Source organism: Rhizopus delemar, genomic scaffold (assembly GCF_000149305.1).
Source record: "Rhizopus delemar RA 99-880 supercont3.24 genomic scaffold, whole genome shotgun sequence".
NCBI lineage: Eukaryota > Fungi > Mucoromycota > Mucoromycetes > Mucorales > Rhizopodaceae > Rhizopus > Rhizopus delemar.
In genome coordinates, this window is record NW_027137855.1 from 131,457 (window position 1) to 155,906 (window position 24,450).

The following is a 24,450-nucleotide window of genomic DNA, read 5'->3' on the forward strand; positions in this document are numbered from 1 at the left end:
ATTGTTATAGTCATTGAAAACAGACTTATAGAAGCTAATTTCGTAGACCAGATTAGCTAAGTTTCAATACAAGTTCAGTGAAAAATAGAACTTCACGCGTTATTAAGAAATAGCGCTATTTTTTATTCTTTAGATTGGAACCATATTCAGGTATTTGTTGAATTGATTCTTAAAGCGCTGAATGATGTTCTGAAGATGAACAATTGGAATTGCAAAAGAGGCATCGTTGATTCTTTCTTCAAGATTTTCAGTGTCTTCTAACTTATGACGTCTAACTTCTCCTTTGATCAATGCCCAAAGTTGCTCAATTGGATTAAGTGCTGGCCAATACAGAGAAAGATAAACCTATTTGTAGTTTCTGTTTCTTCCTTTGATTGTTGCCTCGATTTCTTTCGAAGCATTTATTGGACATTGCCCACTATGCAGTAAAATCCTCTCATGTCTTTGCACTTGTCCATTATACCAAAGGTGTCACTAACGAATTTCACATAATGACTTATATGTAGTGGTGTTTCTAGGAGAGACAGCTATTATTTTTCTGATTTTGAGCGTTTTTGGGTGTTCTCTGATACTTACATTTATTACATTAATTGATGTAATACAACCGATGGTTGAGAGCAGAGGTGCCCTTGTCAAAGAATTTTCAACTAGATCTCAAGTTGATATCAAACTCTGACCCATTAATGAATATGTGGCTCTTAGTAGAGATCGGTCTTATTCCATTTCTGTATCCATTCAAGTCGCAAGACGAGGTTCTCATGGCTACTTCTCTTTTCTGAGCAAAAAAAAAAAAAAAAACTCGCTTAAACGTGACATAGCATTCTTCTTTCATGAGTTTATGAGTTCGTGACTCCTCGATTTCTTAACTTCAAGATCTTTAAAGTAAGAGGCCAGCTCATTAACAGTAGTACTTTATACTCTTGAGAGTACTTATTTTACAGTTGCAATTTGTGCTTTTCTTGCAACAAAGATTTCGACTTGTTGATGTGATCAGTCTTTTTTTTTTTTTTCTAATAACAAAAGAATCTGGAACTTTTAGATAGTTGCTCCACCATGTACGATCAGTGCTCTCTTTGACACCAATCTTCAGCGCTGCGACCTTTACGTAAAAAATGTGCGCTTCACTTTCAACACATCCTTTTTGGTACGATTTCTTTTCTTCTTCTTAGTAACTTCTTGATTTCATTCCACATCTTTCGAAAATGATATTTGGTAGAAAGTATAATGCCTGTTCTTAATGCGGCATCCTTTATGGGAACCATCTTAATTATCGAAGAAATAAAATCGACAATTTGCTTGTCAGTATATTATGATCTGTAAGATATTAACTTTTTGGAATTATTATCTGTTGTAATATTACTTGCAAAGCTTTTGGCAAAACCTAGTCTTTTGATTTTTCGTTCTTTTCAGAAGTATTTTGTTCGTTATCTACTTCATCATCAATCATTCTACGCATGATTGACATGAAGCTGGTATAAGCCTCGGCTACTTGCTTCTCAGAATTATTGAAATCTTCAAGAGGTCAAATGAACATCTATCGGCATTATTATTTTTAAGCTATAATAAGATGTGTTACAAAAAAAGGTCATTCCTAATTGCTGCCTTTATTTTCTCAATGGACCAATGAAGCTTTTCACATTTTAAAAGTTCTAAGCTTCCATTTTATCAGAAAGTTTTCTCCCTTATTTATTATAATTCACGCTTCATGTATTTCATACTTTCGATATCCACAATAATTCTATCTCCTTCATGAACAAATTCAGGTACTTGTAATTTTGATCCATTGGTTAAAGTAGCTGTCTTATAAACAGTTCCCTTGGCTGCTTGACCTGCACGTTCCACCACGGATTGAACAGTGAATGAGTAGTTGGAAGGTAATTTAAACGTACAAGGTTGTCGACCCTTTTCAGGTGTAGTAAGAAAGCTAACAGCAATAGGCATAGCATCTATCCCATAAAAAAAGATATTAAACAAACGAGAGAAAAGGCAAGATATCTTTTACCTTCCAGCATGGATACAGAACGTTCACCTCCTTCACAAGCGGATGAGGGCATCTCAATTTCTTCAAAAGTTTCCAGATTTAATAAATGTATTTGATCGTCAATGGTATATAAATATTGATAGGCTTCATCTGATAAATTCAAAACTACATAGCAATGGTGAATAAAAACGAGATTGACAGGTTATTGAATTACTTTCTAAAGAATCACCAGATTTAAAACGTTCATTTGTTTTTGTACTGGATAAAATATCTTGAAGTTCCATCTAATACAAATATTAAAGAGTGCTTATTCAAATATAAATATACCTTAACAACAGCACCACCTCGACCAGACGAAACATGATCTCTATTCAACACTTTCCATGCCTTGTCTTTGAATTGAACAACTTGGCCTTTTCGAATCGATCCAACGCTAAGCTTGTAATATCTTTTGGCTAGCAATTGACAAGGTGAACGATGTATACTTGAACGAACAAGACTATTGAAGAGTGACATGTAGAAGGAAAAGAGAACAAGAAAAAGCCACTTTAGATAGGGAAAGCGGATATCAAATTTGATACAAGGGGCACACCAAACAAAAAAATATCTTTTTTTTTTCTTTCTACAAAGATGACAGACTTAACAAGTGGTGTGGCCAATTTAAAAATTGAAGATGAAAAAGTAGTGAAGACTTCAGTCTCGCAAAACGTAACACCTTGGGAAGTAGAAGGTGCTGTGGTTGATGGTGTTCAGCAAGCTATCGATTACAACAAGTTGCTTGAGCAGTTTGGTACTCGAGCTATTGACGATGCTTTATTGGAGCGGTTTGAAAAATTAACTGGACGTAAACCTCACATCTTTTTAAGAAGAGGCACCTTCTTTTCTCACAGGTAATATTATTATGATAGCCATTTTTTCTTCTCCTAAAACGTTCATTGTAGAGAACTTGAGAAAATCTTGGATCGATTTGAAAAAAAGGAACCCTTCTTTTTGTATACAGGACGTGGACCTTCTAGTAACTCTATGCATATGGGCCACATGGTTCCCTTTGTGTTTTGTCAGTAAGTACGAATCATATAAAACATGTACGCTTCGAATTCATTGTGTTTCATTTTAGATGGTTACAAGAAGTGTTTGATGTACCGCTTGTTATTCAATTGACTGATGACGAGAAATTCTTATTCAAGTCCAATTTAACAGTTGATATGTGTAGACAATTTTCAAAGGATAATGCAAAGGATATCATTGCATTCGGATTCAATCCTGAAAAGACCTTTATTTTCTCCGACTTTGATTATGTTAGGTAAGCCAAGAGAAAAGAAAAGAGAAGGTGTACTCATGATATCAAAAAGTGGTCCATTCTATCATAACATCGTTAAGATCTCTCGCTGTATTACTCTCAACCAATCCAAGGCCACTTTTGGCTTCAACGATAGGTAATCATCCAAATTAAAATGTTCATATGTAAGCATGTAAGCGCTAACGTCCATTTAAAGTGATAATGTGGGTAAGGCTCACTTTGTGTCTGTTCAAGCCGCTCCTTCCTTCTCCAATTCCTTCCCTCAAATTTTTGGTGATAGATCCGATATTCCTTGTTTAATTCCTTGTGCTATTGATCAAGATCCTTATTTCCGTTTAACGCGTGATGTGGCTAAACGTTTGAAATATCCTAAACCTAGTTTGATTCATGCTAAATTCTTCCCTGCCCTTCAAGGTCCTCAAACAAAGATGAGTGCATCTGTTGATACATCTGCCATCTTTATGACCGATACACCTAAACAGATCAAGAACAAGATCAACAAACACGCCTTCTCAGGTGGTGGAGCTACCTTGGAAGAACACAAAGCCAATGGTGGTAATCCTGATGTGGATGTTGCATACCAATATCTTTCCTTCTTTTTGGAAGATGATGAAGAACTAAAACGTATTCACGATGTAAGTTATTCATTAAGAAAAAGACAGCTTTAATCATTGTTACAATTTAGGCATATAAATCGGGTGAATTGATGACGGGTGAATTAAAAAAGAGATGTATTGAAGTCTTGCAAAAATTCGTTGGTGAATTCCAAGAAAGAAGAAGTGCTATTACAGATGAAACAATTGCTTATTACATGAATAAGGATAGAAAGATTGAATTTTAAAAATAAAAATAAAAATTTCATTATACAGTAACCGCAATACCAGAACGTTTTAAATAGATTATGGATCTTTGGAAAATATTGTCCATTAGGGGCTGAGATGGGTGAGATGGCATCATTATATGTATCCTATTCAAGCTTTCTGTCGTCCAACTCCTCAGGAGTTCTCTTGCACTTTTCAAAAAAAAAAGTATAATGTGCTGAAAGGTAGGTGGTATTTAAACTTCTCCACCTCGTAATGTGGGAAACCATCTTCCCCAGTCTTTTACTTACACTGTTTTTTTTTATTATTATCTCAAAGGCTTTCTTTTTTGAGATTCATTTTCCTCCTTCTGTGGTGTTTAGCAGCGTTCTTCTTGTCCTTTGGCACGCTCATTGGCGGCTGATCTATGTCTCCACTCCTTTTTCCTTCTTATCTGTGTCTTCTGATGCCTCTAAACTAATTGTAACCTTCTGTAACGAGCTCTCTCTTTCTTTGGAGTAGAATTTTCCTTTCTATTTACTGTTACACTCACAATTTAATATATATACACATATATATATATATTTCAGCGGTCACTCATTACGACATTTCCTAGATGAAGAACATGGAGATAAAGTTTTTGATCCAATGGATGATGTTTTGATAAAGGTTACAGATCCTAACCTTATTCTTGAAACAGTAACAAGCCAGCAGATTTATTTAGCTATAGAAAAAAAAAAAAACCTAAACAGCTAAAAACTAAAAACCCAAAGCCAATGATACGTAAAATTGAAAGCAGAGGGGCTATACAGTAATGTATCTGTCACCACATTCTCCTGAGCTGAATCCTATAGAGCAATTGTTATCATCTGTAAAAGGAAAAATGAAACAATGCTTAATGACAAAAGAAAATTTGCCATCTATAATTGCCGATACTTGTAACGAAGTTCTCCAGCGATTTTTATAGCTTTTGTAGCTATTCTAAACGGCAAATTATGATTTTTATACTAAAACTCCACTCTAATTTTTTTCTTAGAAATAAAACGTATATTTTTAACGCTAATTCAGTATGCTGGAACCAACAATTTACTTTAACTTGAAATGACAGTACGCTTCACCAGGAACCGATAAATGAAATTTTATTTAACGACATGAAAATTTTCATCAAGCGACAACTACCTTCTTTGTAACAGCCAATAGTTTTTTGTGAACCGACAAAATCTATTATACTGACTGTATATACAATCTACCAAGGGTCCTTTTTTTTTTTTTTTTTTTTTCACTTGTTAAAATGTCAACCAAGAGAGCAGCTGGTTCACGAATTCCTTCTGTAACTCCTTCTCGAACAGAATCTTATTCGATTGACTCTGTAAACAATGGAAGTAGACAACGTCAAAGCAAAAGAGACGAGGTATGTTGTTAACAATAGTTTTTTTTTTTTTGCTAACTCCATGAACAGGCCATCCGAAAGAAACTTGAACAAGAGCTTTCTAAAAAGAAATCAGGTTCAAACAAAAAGGTGCGGCAAACGCGAAAAATTGCAGGCACAGTTTCAGCCCTTCGACCTTCTCAAGCATTAACAGTCAAGGAAAACATGTTAGTGATTGAGGCTGCCCAACTCTTGGCTGCTAAAAGAAGTGACTGTGTGTTGGTTGTGGACGATGAAGAGCATTTAAGTGGTATTTTCACTGCTAAAGATTTAGCTTATCGTGTTGTGGCCGAATCATTAGATGCTAGGTAAACAAAGAGATGATAGAAAGCAATGCTTTTTTTTTTATAAAAAAAATCAAATTATCCATTAGAAATACAACTGTGGCAAAAATCATGACGAAAGGGCCAATGTGTGTTACCTCAGATACTTCAGCTACGGATGCTCTTAATCTAATGGTTTCTCGTGGTTTCCGTCACTTAGTAAGTACATGAGCTTGCATACGATACATGTTCTAACGTTATGTATATAGCCGGTATGTAATGAAGAAGGTGATATTTTTGGCTTATTGGATATTACCAAATGCTTGTACGAAGCCTTGGACAAGATGGAAAGGGCCTTTGGTTCATCTCGTAAATTATATGATGCTTTGGAGGGCGTTGAGAAAGAATGGAATAACAGCCCTATTCAGCTCGTTCAATACATGGAAGCATTGCGTGACAAAATGGAATGCCCTGATCTTAGTACTGTACTTGATGGACATGCACCTCCTGAAGTCAATGTCAAGACCAACGTACGTGAGGTGGCACGAATGATGAAGGAGTATCATACGACTGCAGTATTGGTTACTGATCGAGAAGGTTTGGCGGGTATCTTTACCACTAAGGATGTTGTCTTGCGTGTGATTGCACCAGGGTTGAATCCAGAAAATTGTTCGGTAGTGCGTGTGATGACGCCTCATCCTGATACAGCTCCTGCTCAAATGAGTATCATGGACGCCTTAAGAAAGATGCATGGTAAAAATCATAAATGAGATGGAGAGGAGAAACTTATAAAACGTATGTAGATGGACATTACTTGAACCTTCCAATCGTTGAAGAAGGTGATGTGGTGGGTATGGTGGATGTTTTGAAACTAACATATGCTACACTGGAGCAAATCAACAGTATTCAGGGTAATGACGGTGAAGGACCCATGTGGTCCCGATTCTGGGACAGTTTTGGTGCCACGGATAACAACGATACCGAATCACAACTATCTGATTCGCAATTGCTTTCTGCAACTCACAGCAATAACCATCACAGCAATCAAATCATCTCTCCTGAGCCTTCAACATCCTTTTCTCAGCTTCAGGGCTTTTCAGAAATTACACCTAATGAGTCTGCGAGCATGGTGGCAAATAATGAAGAATGCTCTACATCAGATGAAACGACACAACATCAGTTTTCTATTAAGGAAAATGCTCAGGGCACCTTTTCCTTCAAGTTTACAACTACCAGTGGCAAAACCCACAGAATTGCTTGTTCCTCGGATAGTTACAGTTCGCTCTTGAAATCTATTCATCAAAAGGTAGCTGGCGAGCATTTGGATTATCTTGGTGTGACAGAGGATAACGAACCAGTGGAGTCTTGGCTTAGTATATCTTATTTAGATGATGAAGATGATCATGTTTTGATGACTTCAGACGCCGATGTTCAGGATGCTGTCAAATTGGCACGCAAGATGGGTCAAGATCGTGTCAAACTATTTATTAATGATACTGCTGCTCCAGTGGTCCCTGTTACCCCTATTCCTACCGAAATTGAACATGAAGAACCTCAGCCTGTGGTGGAAGCAATCAAAGAACCTGAGCAAGAAGTTCAAGAAGAAGAATCAGTAATTGAAAGCATAAAGAGTAAAAAGAGACATAGTTTAAAAAAGAAAATTGAGACATCTTCAGATGATGATGAAGAACCAGAAGCAAAAACTAAAGACGTTTTGGGTATTCCTCAAGATTTAGTATTACCTGCTGCTATTACTTTTTTGGGTGTTGTGATTGCAGGTGTCTTTGTTCTTTCTCGCATAGGAGGACGTAAATAATATTTAAAAAGTTTTTTTAATTCTAGATTTCCATAATAAAATATAATGTTTATTATTCTTTTATTTCCTTCTTTTTAGGCGGAGGTGGCGTTTTCTTTTTTTTCTTCTTCATTGCCAATGGGTTTACGCCCTTTATTTTTCTTTTCTTTGGCCTTGGTTTTTGTTCTTCTTGGTCACCCATCAAAGCTCTCTTTAACTTTGCTGTCTCTTTATCCAATGGTTTCACTTTATCCTCCTCATGATCCTTCATGGCTCTCTTTGTTTTACCCGTCATTTCTTCTAATCCTAAACCTTTCTTTCTTGTATTAACAATCACCACAGGCACACCTGGTATTTTTCGAATAGCGTTTTTCAGCTGAGCATTGCCGCTAGCTACAAAAAAATGCTCTGGATTATTGGTTGATACGAGGTCGAGAATACAATCCTTAGCTGACACAAGGCTCGTCTTTTGATGAGGACACTTGCGAGACTCGAATTTTTTGGCCAATACAAGTGCGTTGGTATAATCATGTCCTTTTGATTTGATATCTTGCAAGATACAGTCCGTAACCACTATATATGATTTTTAGATAAATAAAGAGTTTTTGTTTACGGCACAAATACCTATACGTGTTAAACCACCCAAAAGTTCTGGAAGAGCATCTTTCACATAAACTTGTTTTTCTAAAGCTGCACGACAAAATTCACCGTCTAGAATAACTTGAAATGGAGGCCGAAATCCAAAGCCAATACAATAACCATGAACAGTTTTTTTGATTGTCTTTTGCTTTTTAGCACTTATACCCATTAAAAACTACAAAAAAAGAAAAAAAAAATTGAAATAAAGAAAAAGAGAGAAATGAGTGACTGTCAAAGTATTTTTTCAAGTCCCAAAAGAGCTTTGCTGTATCATTGACTTCAACAAAAAAATAATTTTTAAATGAATAGAATCGTCATTCATATGTATTATGCAGATATTTGACAATATTCACCACCTCAGGAAAACCCTGGATTATTCTCATAAGAAATAAATGTAAAGGTTTATTCATGAAATCAGAAGTGCCTTATAAACATTCGAAATTAGAAATCATAAAAATTGAGGATAATTCATATTCAAATCTTTTGAATCAACTACAGTAAGGAACAGTGTTTGCTTGGGAAATATATGACGAGATCTGAACTTTTGCAAAAAAAAAATAAAAAGATATCCTATTTGACATAAAAGCTGAGTTTTTAAAGTAACTGTTGAGTCACTTCCTTTTTCTCCTGTTTTTACTCTATTAACCTAATGACAACAGAATCTGTGAGTGTTTTATTTGTTTGCTTAGGTAATTCATCTTTTGTTTTTATTCAAGTTCATAATTATTAAACTTGTTCAAGGCAACATTTGTCGTTCACCTATGGCTGAGGCCGTGTTCACTCACATTGTTAAAAAAAATAATTTGCAAGATCGTTTCAGCAAGATTGATTCTGCAGGAACAGCTGCTTACCACGTAAACAATACATACAAGTGTTTGTTCACTTTATTTAACTTACAATAGGTTGGAGAACAACCTGATAGCCGTAGCTCTGCCTGTTGTCGTTCTCATGGCGTGCCTGTCAACCATCGTGCTAGAAAAGTATCCAAACAAGATTTTGATCGCTTTGATTATGTTCTTTGTATGGACAAATCCAATTTGAGAGACTTAAAGGTAAATCATAAAAGTCTTTAATGAAGTTGAAGATTGATCATAAATAGAGCATGGCGCCTTCTGGTTCCATTGCAGTCATCAAACTATTTGGCGAATATGATCCTTGAAGGAGAAATTAATCATTGAAGATCCTTATTATGGAGGTGACGATGGATTTGAACACAACTTTAAGCAAGTTGTAAGAGCTAGTGAAGGATTTTTGAAATCTCTTGATATGATTTAAATTACAAAAGAAAAGATAAGCCATATCTTTTTGATTTATAAATTTCGAGTTTAATATGTAGTAACCGTACCATTCCGAATTTTTCTTATGAGGAAAACCTTGATAAAGGATTGATATTTTTATTTTATTTTGCGGAATATTGTGATCTAGCTATAAAACTGAAACTATGATTTGGTATACGCTAAAGCGTCAAATGTTGACATTATTATATTGACATGTTTCACTTTCCTTATCTTATAAAGCATGTTTAAATAATACATTTATTTGAAGGCTTAAATGAGCACGCGGCGTTTCAAGACACCATAATTGTCCAAGCCAGATCAAGTGAGACGTAAAAGAAGTTAAAAGAAATCCTTTATGGGAACAAGAGCAAAAAAAGAAAAGGACAGAGGGGGAGTAAGAAGTAACTTGTGAATAAATCACCGTTTGGAAAATGGGCCTCAAGAAAGGAAATCATATGATAAAATAAAAGTTGAGCTCAAGTCTGTCTGGCTGGAAAGAGCTCATTGAGTACAATGGTAGCCAGAATGCTTTTGTCAACGAAAAAGCGGGCAACAGCGCGCTGGACAGGGCCTTTGAGGCGACGGATAGCACGAATTACGCGTTGAGTGAGATATTTGCAGATAAAAATTTGAGAATTAAAAGGAGATAGTACTTGAAAACTAGTGAATGAGTCTCTATGTAACCTCTTTATTAGATTTCAAGACGAGAGAGAGAACCCATTTAATCAAACTACGCCTTTATATAGGAAATAAAATTATTCAGGGACCGAAGTGTGCTCAAGGTCAATTTTAGTATTGAACTTGAATAATATAAATATTGTATATGGTTAATATTGTAAATGAGTCTTAGAGAATATGTAATATATAATATTATGTATTCAGTACTTGTTATTTTTTATATAAGATTTGAGTAATCTCATACGAATAATAAGTATTTAATGGGGTAAATACGACATTGAGTGAAGACGCCCCATACGACGCACTACTTTTCATCTTGATTGAAGTTGTCATAGTCAGGGTTTCGAAGGTTGTTTGGATCCAGAGGATCGTGATTATCACGTAAGAAGGTTTCAAATTTTTCTAATTGGGAGCAGACTTCAGCTTCATAGTCGTTATGGATGAGGAGGGCAACGAGATGACAGTCGGGATAGTGAATATCCAGGACACGATTGCTGTTGATAGGCAATCATCGAAGTAGGGAACGTCTTTGGCGAATGAGAAGGCAGCGTTGTATAGGGAGATAAAGGTATTTAAACCCTTGGTTGGTGGAAGGGGGGCTGAAAGTGCGAGCAGCAGCCGTTTGGCTGGGATGTGGTGGAGCATATTTAGGTTTGGAAACTTTTTGGAGGGGAGCAGATTCAAGCTCTGGAGATGGGGGGCGTTTGGTAGATGGTTTAAGTTGCAGTGACGAAAGGGAAGCAGGTGGACAGGAAGCGGTAGCAGTAGAGACACGCGTAGGTACAGTGGTGAATGGCGCCTGAGCTAACTGCTCAAGAAGGGAGGCGTTATATTGCTGTAGTCGATTGATTTCGGCCTTGGCTGCAGCAAGTTCTGCTTGTAACTGCTTTACAGTAGGCATGTTCAGACCTGGTGTTGTGGATACTTTTTCAAATAAGGCAAAAATCCATAGAAAGTGATGGAAAGCGGAAAGAAATCTTCTTATAAAGTACATCTTGACTGGCATATTCAATCTCTTACACTCTGCTTCTTTTGGTTCACACCGCTCTTAGACTTGTGGCTCCTATTATATTTTATAAATAAAGATAATGAAATATTTATTTCTAAATTAAAAAGTTATTTGACCCCTCAGTAAAGTATAGTTAGTGTTATCTATTTTATTTATTGAATGAAACACTTCGTTTTTGATTTTTAACAATTTACACCTATGGCTTAAATTTGAACGGCATATTTTAGGACTTTTGTGGTAATCCATTACAACAAGAAGATTATAAGCTTCGTTTATAACTTTATGCTTAAGAGCAGAAAGAACTATGTAAATATTTTATAATTTCTAAAAAGAAACTTACTTCGTATTATTGAATTTACTACATTTGTCCAATAAAAAAAATAATTTAGTCTTTGTTTTTATTCTAGAGTGTCTCAAAACCAGCCCTAATTGATTCATTTTAAATCAAGATTGAAAACTCAACAATTACAATTCTTTGGATAGACTCCTATCTTGAACGGGATTATCATCAATCAAATCTAGAAAGAACTATAAAAAATATCGACTTACAATTTCTTATGCTAACTGTCCTTATCTTTCCGTGACAAGTCAATGCTTTGTAAGTCTGCATCATTTTTGAATCCTTATACTCTTTGAAGAGCTTTAATAAACATTTAAATTTTCATCCATGGAAAGAATCACAATACGGTATTCATATCATTGAACTCAGTTTAAAGAAAATGATTATTAAAGGTCGTTGATCATCATATTTTACAAAAGAAAATGCTATCATTGACAATATTGTCTAATCCTTTGTCTAAATATCGTAAGATTACCTTACAAAGCTGCTTATCTACAGTTCATGTATAAAAAAAGTATTTTCTTTAGCACCAGCCCCAAATAGTAACACAAAAAAAACCCGGATTTGCATATGAAGAAAAAGTAAATACAAAATAAGAAGAGTGTCCATTGATTATTCCATCTGTTTTTTCCTTAACAATTATTGTTATAAAGTAAGGTTGAATGTTTGCCAAGGAGTAGCTTAGAGTTACAATGTTAAAATCGATCTAGAAAACTTTTTTATTCTGTGTCGTGAACAATAGGGGTAGGTTAAAACCTTTCTGCATGACATTTGTTACACACGGAATTCGGAATGGACCCACTCCCCATTTTTTAACTAAGCAAATTAAAGGAACGTTTACTTTCATAGCAAAAGAAAAGAAAAAAGGATATTTTAATATAAAATACAATCTGAGTACAAAAAAGTATATTTTTTTAGTCAAAGGTATGAATTTAATACAGTCAAACCTATGGAATTTGGCGTTTTCTCAAAAATAAATGGGACGCTCTTTCGTGAATTTATACGTTACACACACTACGAACAACAATAAAACATTAAAAGAACATTAACTATGCCTCCAGGCTCTACTAAACCTGATAATAATAACGACAATAACATGCAAAACCTTAATAATATCCTATCACAGGATGAAATTGATTATTTACTTTCTCATTTCGAGATCCATCGCAAATCTCTGAGATGTCCTAATTGCGAAAAAAAGGGTATTTTCCGCCGAAACGGCTCTAATAAATCTGAGCCTCCACAACCTATTTTCCGTTGTAATGGTTGTGGCAGCAGCTTCCGAGCCAAAACTATGTTGAACATTGTTAATTCCATACAGCCTACTCCTGCAAGCACACAAACATCGATGAATCCTGAATTTTCTGGATCTTTCCAAGGCGCTACGTCATCCCAAGTGACACAAATCGACAACAGCTAAGCCGATCCACAGTCTCTCCTTAACATGATCCAACTACTAACAAAAGAATTAGCTTCCGCAAGAACTGAAATTGAACGACTTCGAGTCCAGACAGCACACCTCCAGGAACAACTAAATCAACAGAGCAACGTCTCGAATCCCACAAACCACTTGAACCCTTCCGAGTTCCCTCCTCTTCAGAACGCTGCAACAGCACTTTTACAATCAACTCCATGGCACCAACCTGAAAAACTTCAGCAAATTAAAGATCAATTGACCGCTCAACGACAACAACGACGACTACAACGACAAGAAGCGGCTGCACGTCTGTTACAGCCACCTTCTACCAACCAAGGATTTAAATATATCTGCTTGCCTACAAAGGCTAGGGTACCCATTGGACAGATCCGCTCTCGCTTGCGCAAAGTGGATATTAATAACAACCGTATCATTGACATACACTACCCTAATCGTAACATTGTCGCCCTTTTGATCCACAATGACTATGAAGACGAGCTCCGACAACAACTACAACGCTTCAAAGTAACCATCAAAGAGGACTTTAACCCTTGCGATCCCCAAGTGCTTCGTGATCCAAAATATGCTGATCGCACCCCTGCAGAGCGAAAAGATCTTGCTTTTATGCACCACTGTAACCGTATTGAAAGAGCTCTACAATACATTCGAACCCCAGTCAAATTTGCCGTTGCCCGATACTTTTATTCAAAGGGCTGGATCAGCAAACAACTTTTACAAGAAACTTTGCCGACACGAACAATAAACAGACAGCAAGATATCGACATATTTTTTTCCGATGATGATCATATGAGCATCTTCGAAGAAACTAAGGACATAAACCAAGCCACGGCTCCTATGGATGATACAACCTCCATATGAGTCCAATCACTATTACTCTCTTCAATGCCACAGACCTAGCAAAACAGGCCTTATCGCCAATACTTCATCTTGCCCAATCTTCCTCGGTTCTTCTTATTACTGAAACTTGGCTTTTGCCACCTAACAAATACCCTACTCACTGGAAACAATTTCACACATATGGTATCAAACTACTACCCCTAGCTACTAAGGGTCATCAAGGTATCAGTCTTCTTATCAACCCAACCTGTCCATATCATGTTCATCACCTACCGAACGACGATGACACGTCGCTTTCCCAATACAAACTCTCCTTCATTATTGCAGACACTCTTGTACATTGTGTTTATCTTCCTCCCTCGCTCGACAATCAAGTCGTCAGTCAGGTCCTGGATTCCTTACCACATACAGCGCCCGATGTCAAGCATACCATCCTATGTGGCGACTTTAATGCAAGAATGGGATCTTATACTGGAGATAACTCTACAAACCCCAGAGGAAATACGATATATAGATGGTTACAAGAACACAATTTCATCTTATGGAACCAACGCCTTGCATATGGAAAACCCACTTTTATAGCACACCAAGGTAGCAGCATTATAAATTTCTTCATGAGCGATACTGAACTATGTAACCCGTCTCTAACAATACGGGAAGATCTCTCTTTGGATTCTGCACACAAGATGATGTCTTTCTCATATCATCCCAGCATATTACCAGAAACCCACAGTCAACAACCACGTACCACTTGGAAACTCACAAAGTTGCAGGATGCTAAAACAAGAAATCAATATATTCAAAGTTTTCAAAATGCAGCCAACAACATATCAATGTCGATCGAAAACAACAAACAACAGCCTCATAATCAACAGTCAGCAAGAGATTTTATTGAAAAACTAAATGATGACATTTTCCAAGCAGTATATATATCACTGGATAACATCTGTGGACGTATAGGCCAACAAACTGACCCATTAAAGGACTTTTGGACAGCGGAAATGAGACAAGCATACGAGACTAAAGAATACTACTATAGGAAATGGCGTAAAGCATACGGTCTGAATAAACTCCATTTCTGGTTACAACACAAACAAGCACGTGCAACACTGAAGCGTCTTATTCACCAAAGACGTCGAGAAAACTGGCGTAGGTTCTGTCATCAGATGGCAATTGGAGAGTACACAAAAGCTATTTCTAAACTCAGTCGTATCCGTAACCATCGCACCCTACGACCAACATTTTCTACACCTCAAGGTCCTCAGCATGCTGCAGATATAATGGCTTCACATCTAGAGAATATCTTTTCGGGACAACTACTAAGGGAAGTACAAAGAAACAATATTCATAATCCAATTCTGCCCTTTGAGATAGAGTGCCCAATTACTGCAGAGGATATACAAGAAACCATTAGAAACTTACCAACAAAGAAAGCACCCGGCGTAGATCACCTCAGGAATGAAATGTTACAACCTATACAACATCTGCTGGCACCGCTCCTTCTTTCGCTCTTCCGTTTATGCTCGATGTGGTCTTACACTCCACAATCTTGGCGTGTTGCTCAAGTTGTCCCGATATATAAAAAAGGCTCCACTAACGAACCGAGTAACTACCGACCTATCAGTCTAACTTTTATCTTTGGAAAGATCTTGGAACGTTGCATACAATATAGGTTGCAAACTAACGGATACCCACTTGACATTGCACAAGGCGATTTCAGAGAATCCCGTGGTGCGATAGATCAAGCTCTTTGCCTTGCAGAAATCTGCCATATACTGCGTTCACATTATCAGACCAAGCCCATAATAGCCTTTCTGGATATAAAATCCGCCTATGATACTGTCGACAGGAACTATATATGGGAGGGCTTACAGCCTTATATATCACCTCCATTCCTAGGTCTCCTACGCAACTTGTTTGATGAAGTCCAGATAGAAATGCTCCTCTCAAATGCAACTTCTAGGCGTTTCCATCCAAAGACTGGAGTACTCCAAGGATCCATCCTCTCGCCCTACCTTTACTCGGTATATATAAATCAACTTCCGGTATACCTACACCATCAGGCTATAGAGGATGATACACCCCCATTATATTTAGCACCACTCTTGAATTGCTTACTTTACGCGGACGATGTGGTTTTGATAGCCAACAATCAACAATGGTTGACCTACTACGAAAATGCGAAGAACATAGTATACAAATGGGATACCGGTGGAATCCTTCAAAATGTGTCATTTTGGATAACCAACCACAGACAGTATAATATGCTATCTATGACCAAGTTCTACCGCAAGCAACAACTTTTACTTACCTAGGAATACCCTTCAAACCAGGCGGCCACCTTGATCCGGAGAAGCTTGTACAAAGCAATATTTTCAAAGCCATGTCTACGATGAATGTCCTATCTTCTATTGGAGTAAACCCATCTGGATTCTCCAAGCTCCTATACTCCCGATTTTATGCTCAAATAGTTCGGCCACAAATGGAATATGGCATAACTATCAACTGCTTCAATCATACTCAGCTGAAATATTTAGAGGAGGTACAAGACAAATGCATATGTAAGATCTATGGCGCGTCTAGAAAAACTTCCACCAAGGTGATGCTCCATTTGGCTAAGATACCCACAATGAGAGAAAGAGTAGCTATCTTGCAAGCCCAATTCCTCTTTCATTCATTATCTTTACCTGAGGACACACTGCTGTATCGCTTAATGCCACATATACAGTACACCAGAGGTCATCAATGGTATAAACTATCAAAAACTGCTCTGTGGAAATTGATGCCGCCGAAAATAGCCGACTTAGATACCCGAGGCTTTAGAGCAATAAAAAAGAAATTCCTCTACTCTAACCTTGAAAAACAGATCCAAGGTAAGAACTCCAGACTACTATCCAGCTGTCGACCAACAATCACTCTCGACCCTATCTTGTGGCTACCAATGACTCATGAAGAAAGAAGTCGATGTATACGATGGCGCCTTGGTTGGTTGCCAGGTGGAGCTCCCAAACCCTGCCCTTACCATCCCATGCAAGACACCTCATGGCCAAAAATTAATTGAATGGCTGAAACAATTCAACTAACTTCGTATGTCTCTTTATGCATCCTACTTTTCTTTCTCATTTTTTACCCTTGAACCCGAAGGGGGTTTTTTTTTCATAACATCGACATCCTAATGGATTGACCTGGTCCGGACGGACACTTATTTGCTTTATTTTTAGCGCTCAACTGGACCTTTAATAAAATATAACGTTTAAACAAAAATTATTGTGCTAATTTATAAAACCAATACTTTTTACAAAAAAAAAAAAAAAAAAAATGGAGCCAATACTCTGATAATAAAACGTCTCTAAGTATGCCACCTGGCTCTATCAACCAAAACAATACACTAAGCATATCAAATGTTCTTACCCAAGAGGAAACTACTGAATTGATTGCGCAGTTCGAACAACACCGTAAGGTCTTAAAATGCCCTCACTGTGAGAAACAGGGTCTCTTTCGACGAAACGGCCACATTAAGGCAGAACCCCTGCTAGCTCTTTTCCGTTGTACCAGCTGCGGTAGTAGCTATAGAGCTATAACTATGAGATCCATTATACCAAGGCAATATCTAAGCTTAGCCGTATTCGCAAGAACCGAACTTTGAAACCCACTTTCTCCACTCCAGAGGGCCCACAGCATGCAGCTGATATAATGGCTTCCTACTTGGGAATTACTTTCTCAGGTGATCTTCTTAAAAACCTCCAACTTTACGAAATCGACACCCCTATTTTACCTTTTGAAATAGATTGCCCGTTCACCAGGGACGATATTAACCTCGCTATCTGTTCCCTACCAGTCAAGAAAGCACCTGGGATCGATCACCTGCGAAATGAAATGCTCCAACCAATATCTCATCTGCTAGCACTTATTCTCTTTCACTTCTTCCATATGTGCTGGGCTTGGTCATATGTCCCATAGACATGGCGCATTGCCCAGGTGATACCCATATACAAGAAAGGCTCACCATCAGATCCAGGTAATTACCGTCCAATTAGTCTGACCACTATCTTTAGAAAGATCTTGGAACGCTGCATCCAGCACATTCTACAAACCGACGGGCCATCTCTTGATATAGCCCAAGGTGGCTTTAGAGAATCCCGCAGCGCATTAGATCAGGCTTTGTGCCTCACAGAAATTAGTCACATACTGCGTACAAACTACCAGGTCAAGCTTGTCTTAGCATTTCTTGACATCAAGTCCGCATATGACACAGTCAATCGCAGTTTCGTATGGGACACTCTGAGCCGCTACGTCTCATCTCCCATGCTCAACCTGTTACGTTGCCTTTTTGACGATGTGCAAATCGAAATCCTTCTCTCTAATACGACCTCTCGTCGTTTTCACCCGAAAACAGGCGTGCTTCAAGGCTCTATCCTCTCACCGTATCTCTATTCCGTCTATATAAATCAGCTTCCAGCCCAATTACGATCCCAGGCCATCACCACTGACATGTCGCCATTAGAAACGATACCGCTCCTAAACTGCTTACTCTATGCAGATGACGTGGTGCTAATAGCTGAACGTACGACTATGACTAGCCTGCTACGTAAGTGTGAAGAGCATAGCCTACAAATGGGGTACCGATGGAACCCCTCTAAATGTGTCATATTGGACAATCAGCTGGAGCCTATACCATATACCATTTATAACCGAGTCCTGCCACAAGTAACCTCTTTTGCTTATCTAGGTGTACCATTTAAACCAGGGGGGTTACCTAGACTCAGATGAACTGATCAGACGCAACTCCTCTAAAGCATTAGCTACGATGAACGTACTGAATTCAATTGGCATTAATCCCTCTGGCTTCTCTAGGCTCCTTTCAACCAGATTTTCCGCTCATATAGTTCGACCACAGCTTGAATATGGCTTGGCAATCAACCGCTTCAATAATACCCAGCTAAAATCAATTGAAGATGTGCAAGATACATGCCTCCGTAAGATCTATGGTGCCCGTGAAAAAACCTTCACCAAAGTGATGCCTCACCTAGCTAAACTTCCCCTTATGGCAGATCGAGTTCACATCTTACAAGCACAGTTCCTTTACAGGTCCTTACGCTTACCTGACGATGCACTGTTATGCCGACTATTACCACACATTCGACACATTCGTGGACACCAATGGTTCCTCCTCTCCAAGACCCCTCTCTGGCAAAGCTTACCTTCTACAGGAGAGGAACTGGATAAGTACATGTTCAAAACAGCCAAAAAACGCTTCCTGCAACAATCTCTAGAAAAGCGCCAATAAAGTGGGCATTACAAACTTCTTTCAAGTTGCCGTAGATCCGTATCTTTGGACCCTATCTTATGGCTACCCATGTGCTATGCAGAACGTAGTCGATGTATACGGTGGAGGCTAGGTTGGTTAACTGGTGGAAAGCCGCATCCGTGTCCCAAACACCCTACGCTCAAGTTCACACGCAAACACGCCATTACTTGCCTCAATATGCACCAACGCCTCTATATGCCTAAAACCATTACAGATCCTCTGTCGTTCCTTCTGAATATGCTTCCATCTCGCCACTCAGTATCCTCAAATCTAGCACTCTCTTGGTCCCAACGCTGGCCAGTTATATGCTCAATATTACATGAACTGGATCAACTTCAACATGTCACAGTTATCCCCATTACTCACCCACATAGTCAGAAGCTCCTCGAATGGCTTAAACATTTCCTTTAGCTCCATCTTTTATGGCTCAACACATTTCTTCTCCCTTTACCTTTTTTACTCTTTATCCCAGAGGGTTTTTTTTCATAACATTGACATCCTAACGGATTGACCTGGTCCGGGTGGACACTTATTTGTTTTATTTTTAGCGCTCAACTGGACCTTTAATAAAATATAACATTTAAACAAAAATAATTGTCGGAACTAGCTAACTAAAATTGGCAGGAAGATTGCGCCTAATTGTCGCATAGCTTCTGCATCTGTGTTTGTCCCTCTCTCTTCCTAATAAAAATATAACATAATGATGAATACCTTTTTTTATGAAGATGGACATGAAAAAATTTTTAATGAAGGAGGAGAAAAAGTTTACGATCCGATGGAGTATGTGTTAACACATGTCGATAATCCCAACATAGTTCTTGAAACAATAACTAGTCAACAAACTTGAGCTTTAAGCGCTCCGAAAAAATTGCTAAAGAATCCTCAGTTAGAAGGCAGTCGAAACCTAGTAAGTTGAAGCCACCAGTGAGGTTATACAACAATTGCAGCGACTTCACCAGAGAAACATTTATAGACCGTATGCTCGAAAATCCTCAAGAGCGTGGACTAGTGGCCAAGGTTGCAAGAGACTTGAATACTAATTACCGCACTGCGTTAAGATGGTGGAATATTACAAAGAGACAGAAGAGGTTGCGTATAAAAAGTCTGAACAAAACAGTGGTCCGAAAAGCTCATTTACAACCGAGCATAACGAGTATATAAAAGAGCTACTTGATAATGACCCCCAGTTATATTCAGACGATATAATAAATAGTTTGACCGAACGATTTGAAGACTTTACTATATCAAAGTCGCAACCTAATAGCCATTTACGAAACACAATGCTCATCACTGTGAAAAAACCAATGTTTGAGTCTGAAATCAGAAACTCAGTGGGAAACCTACAGACGAGATTCGAGTGGTTTATGGAATGGAAAGATTCTGATCTGGATTTTACAAAAAATTGTATTTTCATTGATGAGGCCGGATTTCATATTAATATGAGAAATAATTGGGCTAGATCAAAAAGTGGCGGCTCTGCTATAGTAAAGCAACCAAAAACTAGAGCACAATCTCATACCATTATCGGTGCTATTCACTCGTCTAGCGTTGTTCACGTTGTCATAAGAAAACCTCCACCAAGAAAAGAAACACAGGCTGCTAAAAAAAAGAGAAAAGCTAATAATGGAAAGAAGAGAACCGCAAATGAGATTAGTACAGAGGATCCAGAAGTTGACGACGATGCTGCCGATAATAAGCCAGTACTAAAAGGCACGACTATTGCTCATTTTGTCAAGTTTATGAACGAGTTTCTTAATGTAATGGACCTTGATGAAACTTTAAAGGGAAGTTACATCGTTATGGATAGTGCTTCTATCCATAAATCCAAGCCGATGTTACAAAAAATTGAAAGTAAGGGCTACAAAATCATGTATCTACCTCCTTATTCACCTGAATTGAACCCCATTGAACAATTTTGGGCAATGGTTAAAGAGAAAATGAAGCGTGATCGGCTTATGAGTGGAGAAAATTTATCTAGTAGGATTGGCGATGCTTGCAATGATGTACTCATCAGTGATCTTTATAGCTTTTGTAGTCACTCTAAACGCCAAATCATTAAATGCTATAATAAACACCGTTCTAATATGCACGTATTTCTTTTAAATAAATGTTTATTTTTTAAACGACAAACGTCTATGACAAACTTTACCGTGAATTTTAGTTAGCCAGTTCCGACAATACGAATATTTTCAACCGGTCCAAACCCACGCTTATTTTTTTTCATTTTTTTTGAACCGGTCCAAACCCACGCTTATTTTTTTCATTTTTTTTTTTTGAACCGGTCCAAACCCACGCTTATTTTTTCATTTTTTTTTTTTTTTGAACCGGTCCAAACCCACGCTTATTTTTTCATTTTTTTTGAACCGGTCCAAACCCACGCTTATTTTTTTTCATTTTTTTGAACCGGTCCAAACCCACGCTTATTTTTTCATTTTTTTTGAACCGGTCCAAATCCACGCTTATTTTTTCCTTTTTTTTTTTTTTGAACCGGTCCAAACCCACGCTTATTTTTTCATTTTTTTGAACCGGTCCAAACCCACGCTTATTTTTTCATTTTTTTGAACCGGTCCAAATCCACGCTTATTTTTTCATTTTTTTGAACCGGTCCAAACCCACGCTTATTTTTTCCTTTTTTTTTTTTTTTGAACCGGTCCAAACCCACGCTTATTTTTTTCATTTTTTTTGAACCGGTCCAAATCCACGCTTATTTTTCTCATTTTTTTGAACCGGTCCAAACCCACGCTTATTTTTTTTTTTTTTTTTGAACCGGTCCAAACCCACGCTTATTTTTTTCATTTTTTTGAACCGGTCCAAACCCACGCTTATTTTTTCATTTTTTTGAACCGGTCCAAACCCACGCTTATTTTTTTTCATTTTTTTGAACCGGTCCAAACCCACGCTTATTTTTCTCATTTTTTTGAACCGGTCCAAACCCACGCTTATTTTTTCATTTTTTTTCAACCGGTCCAACAAAATGTCATGGTTCTTTCCGCTATTAATCACGACATTACTAGCAAGGCTAATAAAACTCCTGGGATAGCCGATTCTCGTCATAATCCTAACAACAAACCGTTTGAATTCAAAACATGGGCGCAGACAGTTAAAAACCAAAAACGAAGTGTCTCATTTCACAACAAGTCAGATGTTAATAACGTAGCTAATCTGGAAAGTCAAACAGTTTTTCTTCAAGCTATTGATAAACACTCCATCGTTATTGCCGCTTCAGAATTTGAAGGCTTGAATTTTAAAGATAGAAGTCTTAATCTTGTTCTCAGAGACAAATTTCCTAATGGCATAGACCTTAGGGAAAGAAAAGTTGGTAGAGCCCATCAGTACATTGAGCTTAATTTTGATAATGAAGAAGATAAGATGGAAGCATTAAATAAGGAGTTTTTGATTCTCGGTAGAAAAATCGAAGTACAAGCAACGATGTATAAAAATTCGGATGTGATCAGAATAGGGATCACCAATATTCCTTATGAAAAGGATGACAAGTTGAAACCGTTGATGATACGGTTATTTGAGAAGTATGGGAGCATTTTGGAAATAGGATTCCATCATACAATGTATGGTGGTTGGTTTAATGGCAGGGGGTATGTTACTCTTGTCAAGGATAAAACAAAAAATTATGAGCCTCTTACACTTCAAATTCCATCTTGGGAACAAGATCACTATTTACATATTGTCTGGAGCAATGTGAAGCCCATTTGCAACCATTGTCATGTTGATGATCATACACGAATGAATTATCCAGTTCTTCTCCGTAGAAGAAAAGCTTGCTTCATCTGTGAGAGTACTCAACATTTAAAAGCCCAATGTTCTGATGTCCCTTGGAATCGTAAGAGAAAACAAGTGGCAACTCACCGCTCTAGGGTGATGAACGCTAATGTTGATCAGATGAATACTGAAAAAGAGACAGTTATATTGAGTAACCTTCAAAAAATGGATACGGAAATGCCAGAAGAAGATAATAGTAAGCCCGACAGTACATCTGTAGCAGAAGACAAAGAATGATTTTCAGGAGGCCATTTCTACTCTAGACTCAGTAATTTGGATACCCAACAGGTTCACATATGACTAACGAAATATATTCTATAGAGAAACCATTAGCAAGCTTGAAAGCTCGGTTAACATTCTTTCACAGCGTCAACTTTCCGTTTATAGCAGGGCACACATTGCTAATATACTCATACTCTCCAAGTTGTGGGATTTTCTGCGAATTACAAGTCTGTCAAAAAGCTTTTACAATAAGGTGTCTTCTATTGTGTATCGATTCGTGACTCACAACCTGTTTCCCAGGATTGCTCGGACAACTCTAGAACAGCTGAAAGACAAAGGTGGTGTTTCATTATTGAATATAGAAATTCAGCAAAAGGTTTCCTAGCTTCGATATATCAATCCATTACTTTTAAACTGTCGTCAAAGGATACCAGACTTCCTGTACAGGATGTTGATATTTACTCTGCAATCTTCCTTTGATGCTCACTCACACGTCATCCCTTTGATATTCAAACATTCCAGATCATACGGTAACATGAAAGGCCTCCATCCACTAATTCCCATGTTTAGTGCTTTGGACTCTTGTCCTCGTTTACCTACAGAAAATGACTCGACAATATCATCACAAACTAGTCTACTCATTCCCTTCAAAGATATATGCGAAGAAGACCCTCAAGAAAAATTCAAATTTAGCAAGTTCCTTCAAGTACAAAAAGCATATCATTTCTTTGAACAAGATTTCCTTTCAAATGGCATACAGTTCAAAAGCAGACAGCATTGTGGCTCTCCCAATATTCTACAAAAAACCAAAAATGCTGTTCTTACTGGAAACCTTACCTTTAAGCCGTATTTTGCATCTTTATTATCAGCTGAACAACAAGATCTTGAATTGGACAATGAAGAGCATCCAACTGAACCAAACATTAACTTTGACCCATTCATTCAACAGATGAGCTAGGAAGATATCAATATAACAGCATTGAAGAATCGTCAATTAAAGACAATGTTTAGCTTCAACTCAAACTCACAAATCACAAATATATGTCACAACAACTGGAAAGCTTTTATCAGGAGTCCTATACACCATATTCCTAGGAATGTATGGTACAGACTTCTTCATAAGAAATTATCCACTCGAGCCAATTTGCATAGAATCATCCCAGCAAAGGTAGATGACGACTACTGCCAATTGTGCAAGCTACCGGAAACAGAGCAGCATATGCTCTTTACTTGTATTCAAAAAACAAGACTTGTGGAACGCAGCCTTCAAGAAATACTTGTCAAATCCTAAAGATCCCAACTGTAGCTCAATATTCGAGAATTTATCCACACTTAGATTATCCAAGTATTACATCTT

The 24,450-nt window shown here is 37.6% G+C and overlaps 11 protein-coding genes across 11 annotated transcripts; 9 read left to right on the top strand and 2 right to left on the bottom strand.

Moving 5' to 3' along the window:
* Nucleotides 1-1,689: 1,689 nt before the first annotated feature.
* Nucleotides 1,690-2,265, bottom strand: RO3G_16974 (uncharacterized protein; the record flags this gene model as incomplete). The annotated part of the gene is made up of 3 exons (XM_067671558.1): nucleotides 1,690-1,946; nucleotides 2,003-2,146; nucleotides 2,196-2,265. 3 exons carry the CDS (start codon nucleotides 2,263-2,265, stop codon nucleotides 1,690-1,692), a joined length of 471 nt encoding a protein of 156 aa, XP_067527848.1.
* A 346-nt stretch (nucleotides 2,266-2,611) lies between these two features.
* On the top strand, nucleotides 2,612-4,122 carry RO3G_16975 (uncharacterized protein; the record flags this gene model as incomplete). Its single annotated transcript, XM_067671559.1, has 6 exons — nucleotides 2,612-2,871; nucleotides 2,923-3,042; nucleotides 3,099-3,284; nucleotides 3,334-3,417; nucleotides 3,478-3,916; nucleotides 3,967-4,122. The coding sequence occupies 6 exons, from the start codon at nucleotides 2,612-2,614 to the stop codon at nucleotides 4,120-4,122; spliced, it is 1,245 nt and encodes a 414-aa protein (XP_067527849.1).
* Nucleotides 4,123-5,372: 1,250 nt separating this feature from the next.
* On the top strand, nucleotides 5,373-7,831 carry RO3G_16976 (uncharacterized protein; the record flags this gene model as incomplete). Its single annotated transcript, XM_067671560.1, has 6 exons — nucleotides 5,373-5,492; nucleotides 5,541-5,818; nucleotides 5,884-5,992; nucleotides 6,043-6,526; nucleotides 6,577-7,581; nucleotides 7,668-7,831. 6 exons carry the CDS (start codon nucleotides 5,373-5,375, stop codon nucleotides 7,829-7,831), a joined length of 2,160 nt encoding a protein of 719 aa, XP_067527850.1.
* A 1,025-nt stretch (nucleotides 7,832-8,856) lies between these two features.
* RO3G_16977 (uncharacterized protein) lies at nucleotides 8,857-9,366 on the top strand (the record flags this gene model as incomplete). The annotated part of the gene is made up of 4 exons (XM_067671561.1): nucleotides 8,857-8,896; nucleotides 8,949-9,061; nucleotides 9,110-9,259; nucleotides 9,307-9,366. The coding sequence occupies 4 exons, from the start codon at nucleotides 8,857-8,859 to the stop codon at nucleotides 9,364-9,366; spliced, it is 363 nt and encodes a 120-aa protein (XP_067527851.1).
* A 1,100-nt stretch (nucleotides 9,367-10,466) lies between these two features.
* Nucleotides 10,467-11,168, bottom strand: RO3G_16978 (uncharacterized protein; the record flags this gene model as incomplete). The annotated part of the gene is made up of 2 exons (XM_067671562.1): nucleotides 10,467-10,656; nucleotides 10,741-11,168. The coding sequence occupies 2 exons, from the start codon at nucleotides 11,166-11,168 to the stop codon at nucleotides 10,467-10,469; spliced, it is 618 nt and encodes a 205-aa protein (XP_067527852.1).
* Nucleotides 11,169-12,955: 1,787 nt separating this feature from the next.
* On the top strand, nucleotides 12,956-13,807 carry RO3G_16979 (uncharacterized protein; the record flags this gene model as incomplete). Its single annotated transcript, XM_067671563.1, has 1 exon — nucleotides 12,956-13,807. One exon carries the CDS (start codon nucleotides 12,956-12,958, stop codon nucleotides 13,805-13,807), a length of 852 nt encoding a protein of 283 aa, XP_067527853.1.
* Nucleotides 13,808-16,169: 2,362 nt separating this feature from the next.
* RO3G_16980 (uncharacterized protein) lies at nucleotides 16,170-16,847 on the top strand (the record flags this gene model as incomplete). The annotated part of the gene is made up of 1 exon (XM_067671564.1): nucleotides 16,170-16,847. The coding sequence occupies one exon, from the start codon at nucleotides 16,170-16,172 to the stop codon at nucleotides 16,845-16,847; it is 678 nt and encodes a 225-aa protein (XP_067527854.1).
* Nucleotides 16,848-17,141: 294 nt separating this feature from the next.
* RO3G_16981 (uncharacterized protein) lies at nucleotides 17,142-19,073 on the top strand (the record flags this gene model as incomplete). The annotated part of the gene is made up of 5 exons (XM_067671565.1): nucleotides 17,142-17,241; nucleotides 17,574-17,623; nucleotides 17,747-17,804; nucleotides 18,367-18,374; nucleotides 18,516-19,073. The coding sequence occupies 5 exons, from the start codon at nucleotides 17,142-17,144 to the stop codon at nucleotides 19,071-19,073; spliced, it is 774 nt and encodes a 257-aa protein (XP_067527855.1).
* Nucleotides 19,074-20,374: 1,301 nt separating this feature from the next.
* RO3G_16982 (uncharacterized protein) lies at nucleotides 20,375-21,138 on the top strand (the record flags this gene model as incomplete). Its single annotated transcript, XM_067671566.1, has 2 exons — nucleotides 20,375-21,019; nucleotides 21,130-21,138. 2 exons carry the CDS (start codon nucleotides 20,375-20,377, stop codon nucleotides 21,136-21,138), a joined length of 654 nt encoding a protein of 217 aa, XP_067527856.1.
* Nucleotides 21,139-22,073: 935 nt separating this feature from the next.
* RO3G_16983 (uncharacterized protein) lies at nucleotides 22,074-23,108 on the top strand (the record flags this gene model as incomplete). Its single annotated transcript, XM_067671567.1, has 1 exon — nucleotides 22,074-23,108. One exon carries the CDS (start codon nucleotides 22,074-22,076, stop codon nucleotides 23,106-23,108), a length of 1,035 nt encoding a protein of 344 aa, XP_067527857.1.
* A 547-nt stretch (nucleotides 23,109-23,655) lies between these two features.
* Nucleotides 23,656-24,051, top strand: RO3G_16984 (uncharacterized protein; the record flags this gene model as incomplete). Its single annotated transcript, XM_067671568.1, has 1 exon — nucleotides 23,656-24,051. One exon carries the CDS (start codon nucleotides 23,656-23,658, stop codon nucleotides 24,049-24,051), a length of 396 nt encoding a protein of 131 aa, XP_067527858.1.
* Between the last annotated feature and the right edge of the window lie 399 nt (nucleotides 24,052-24,450).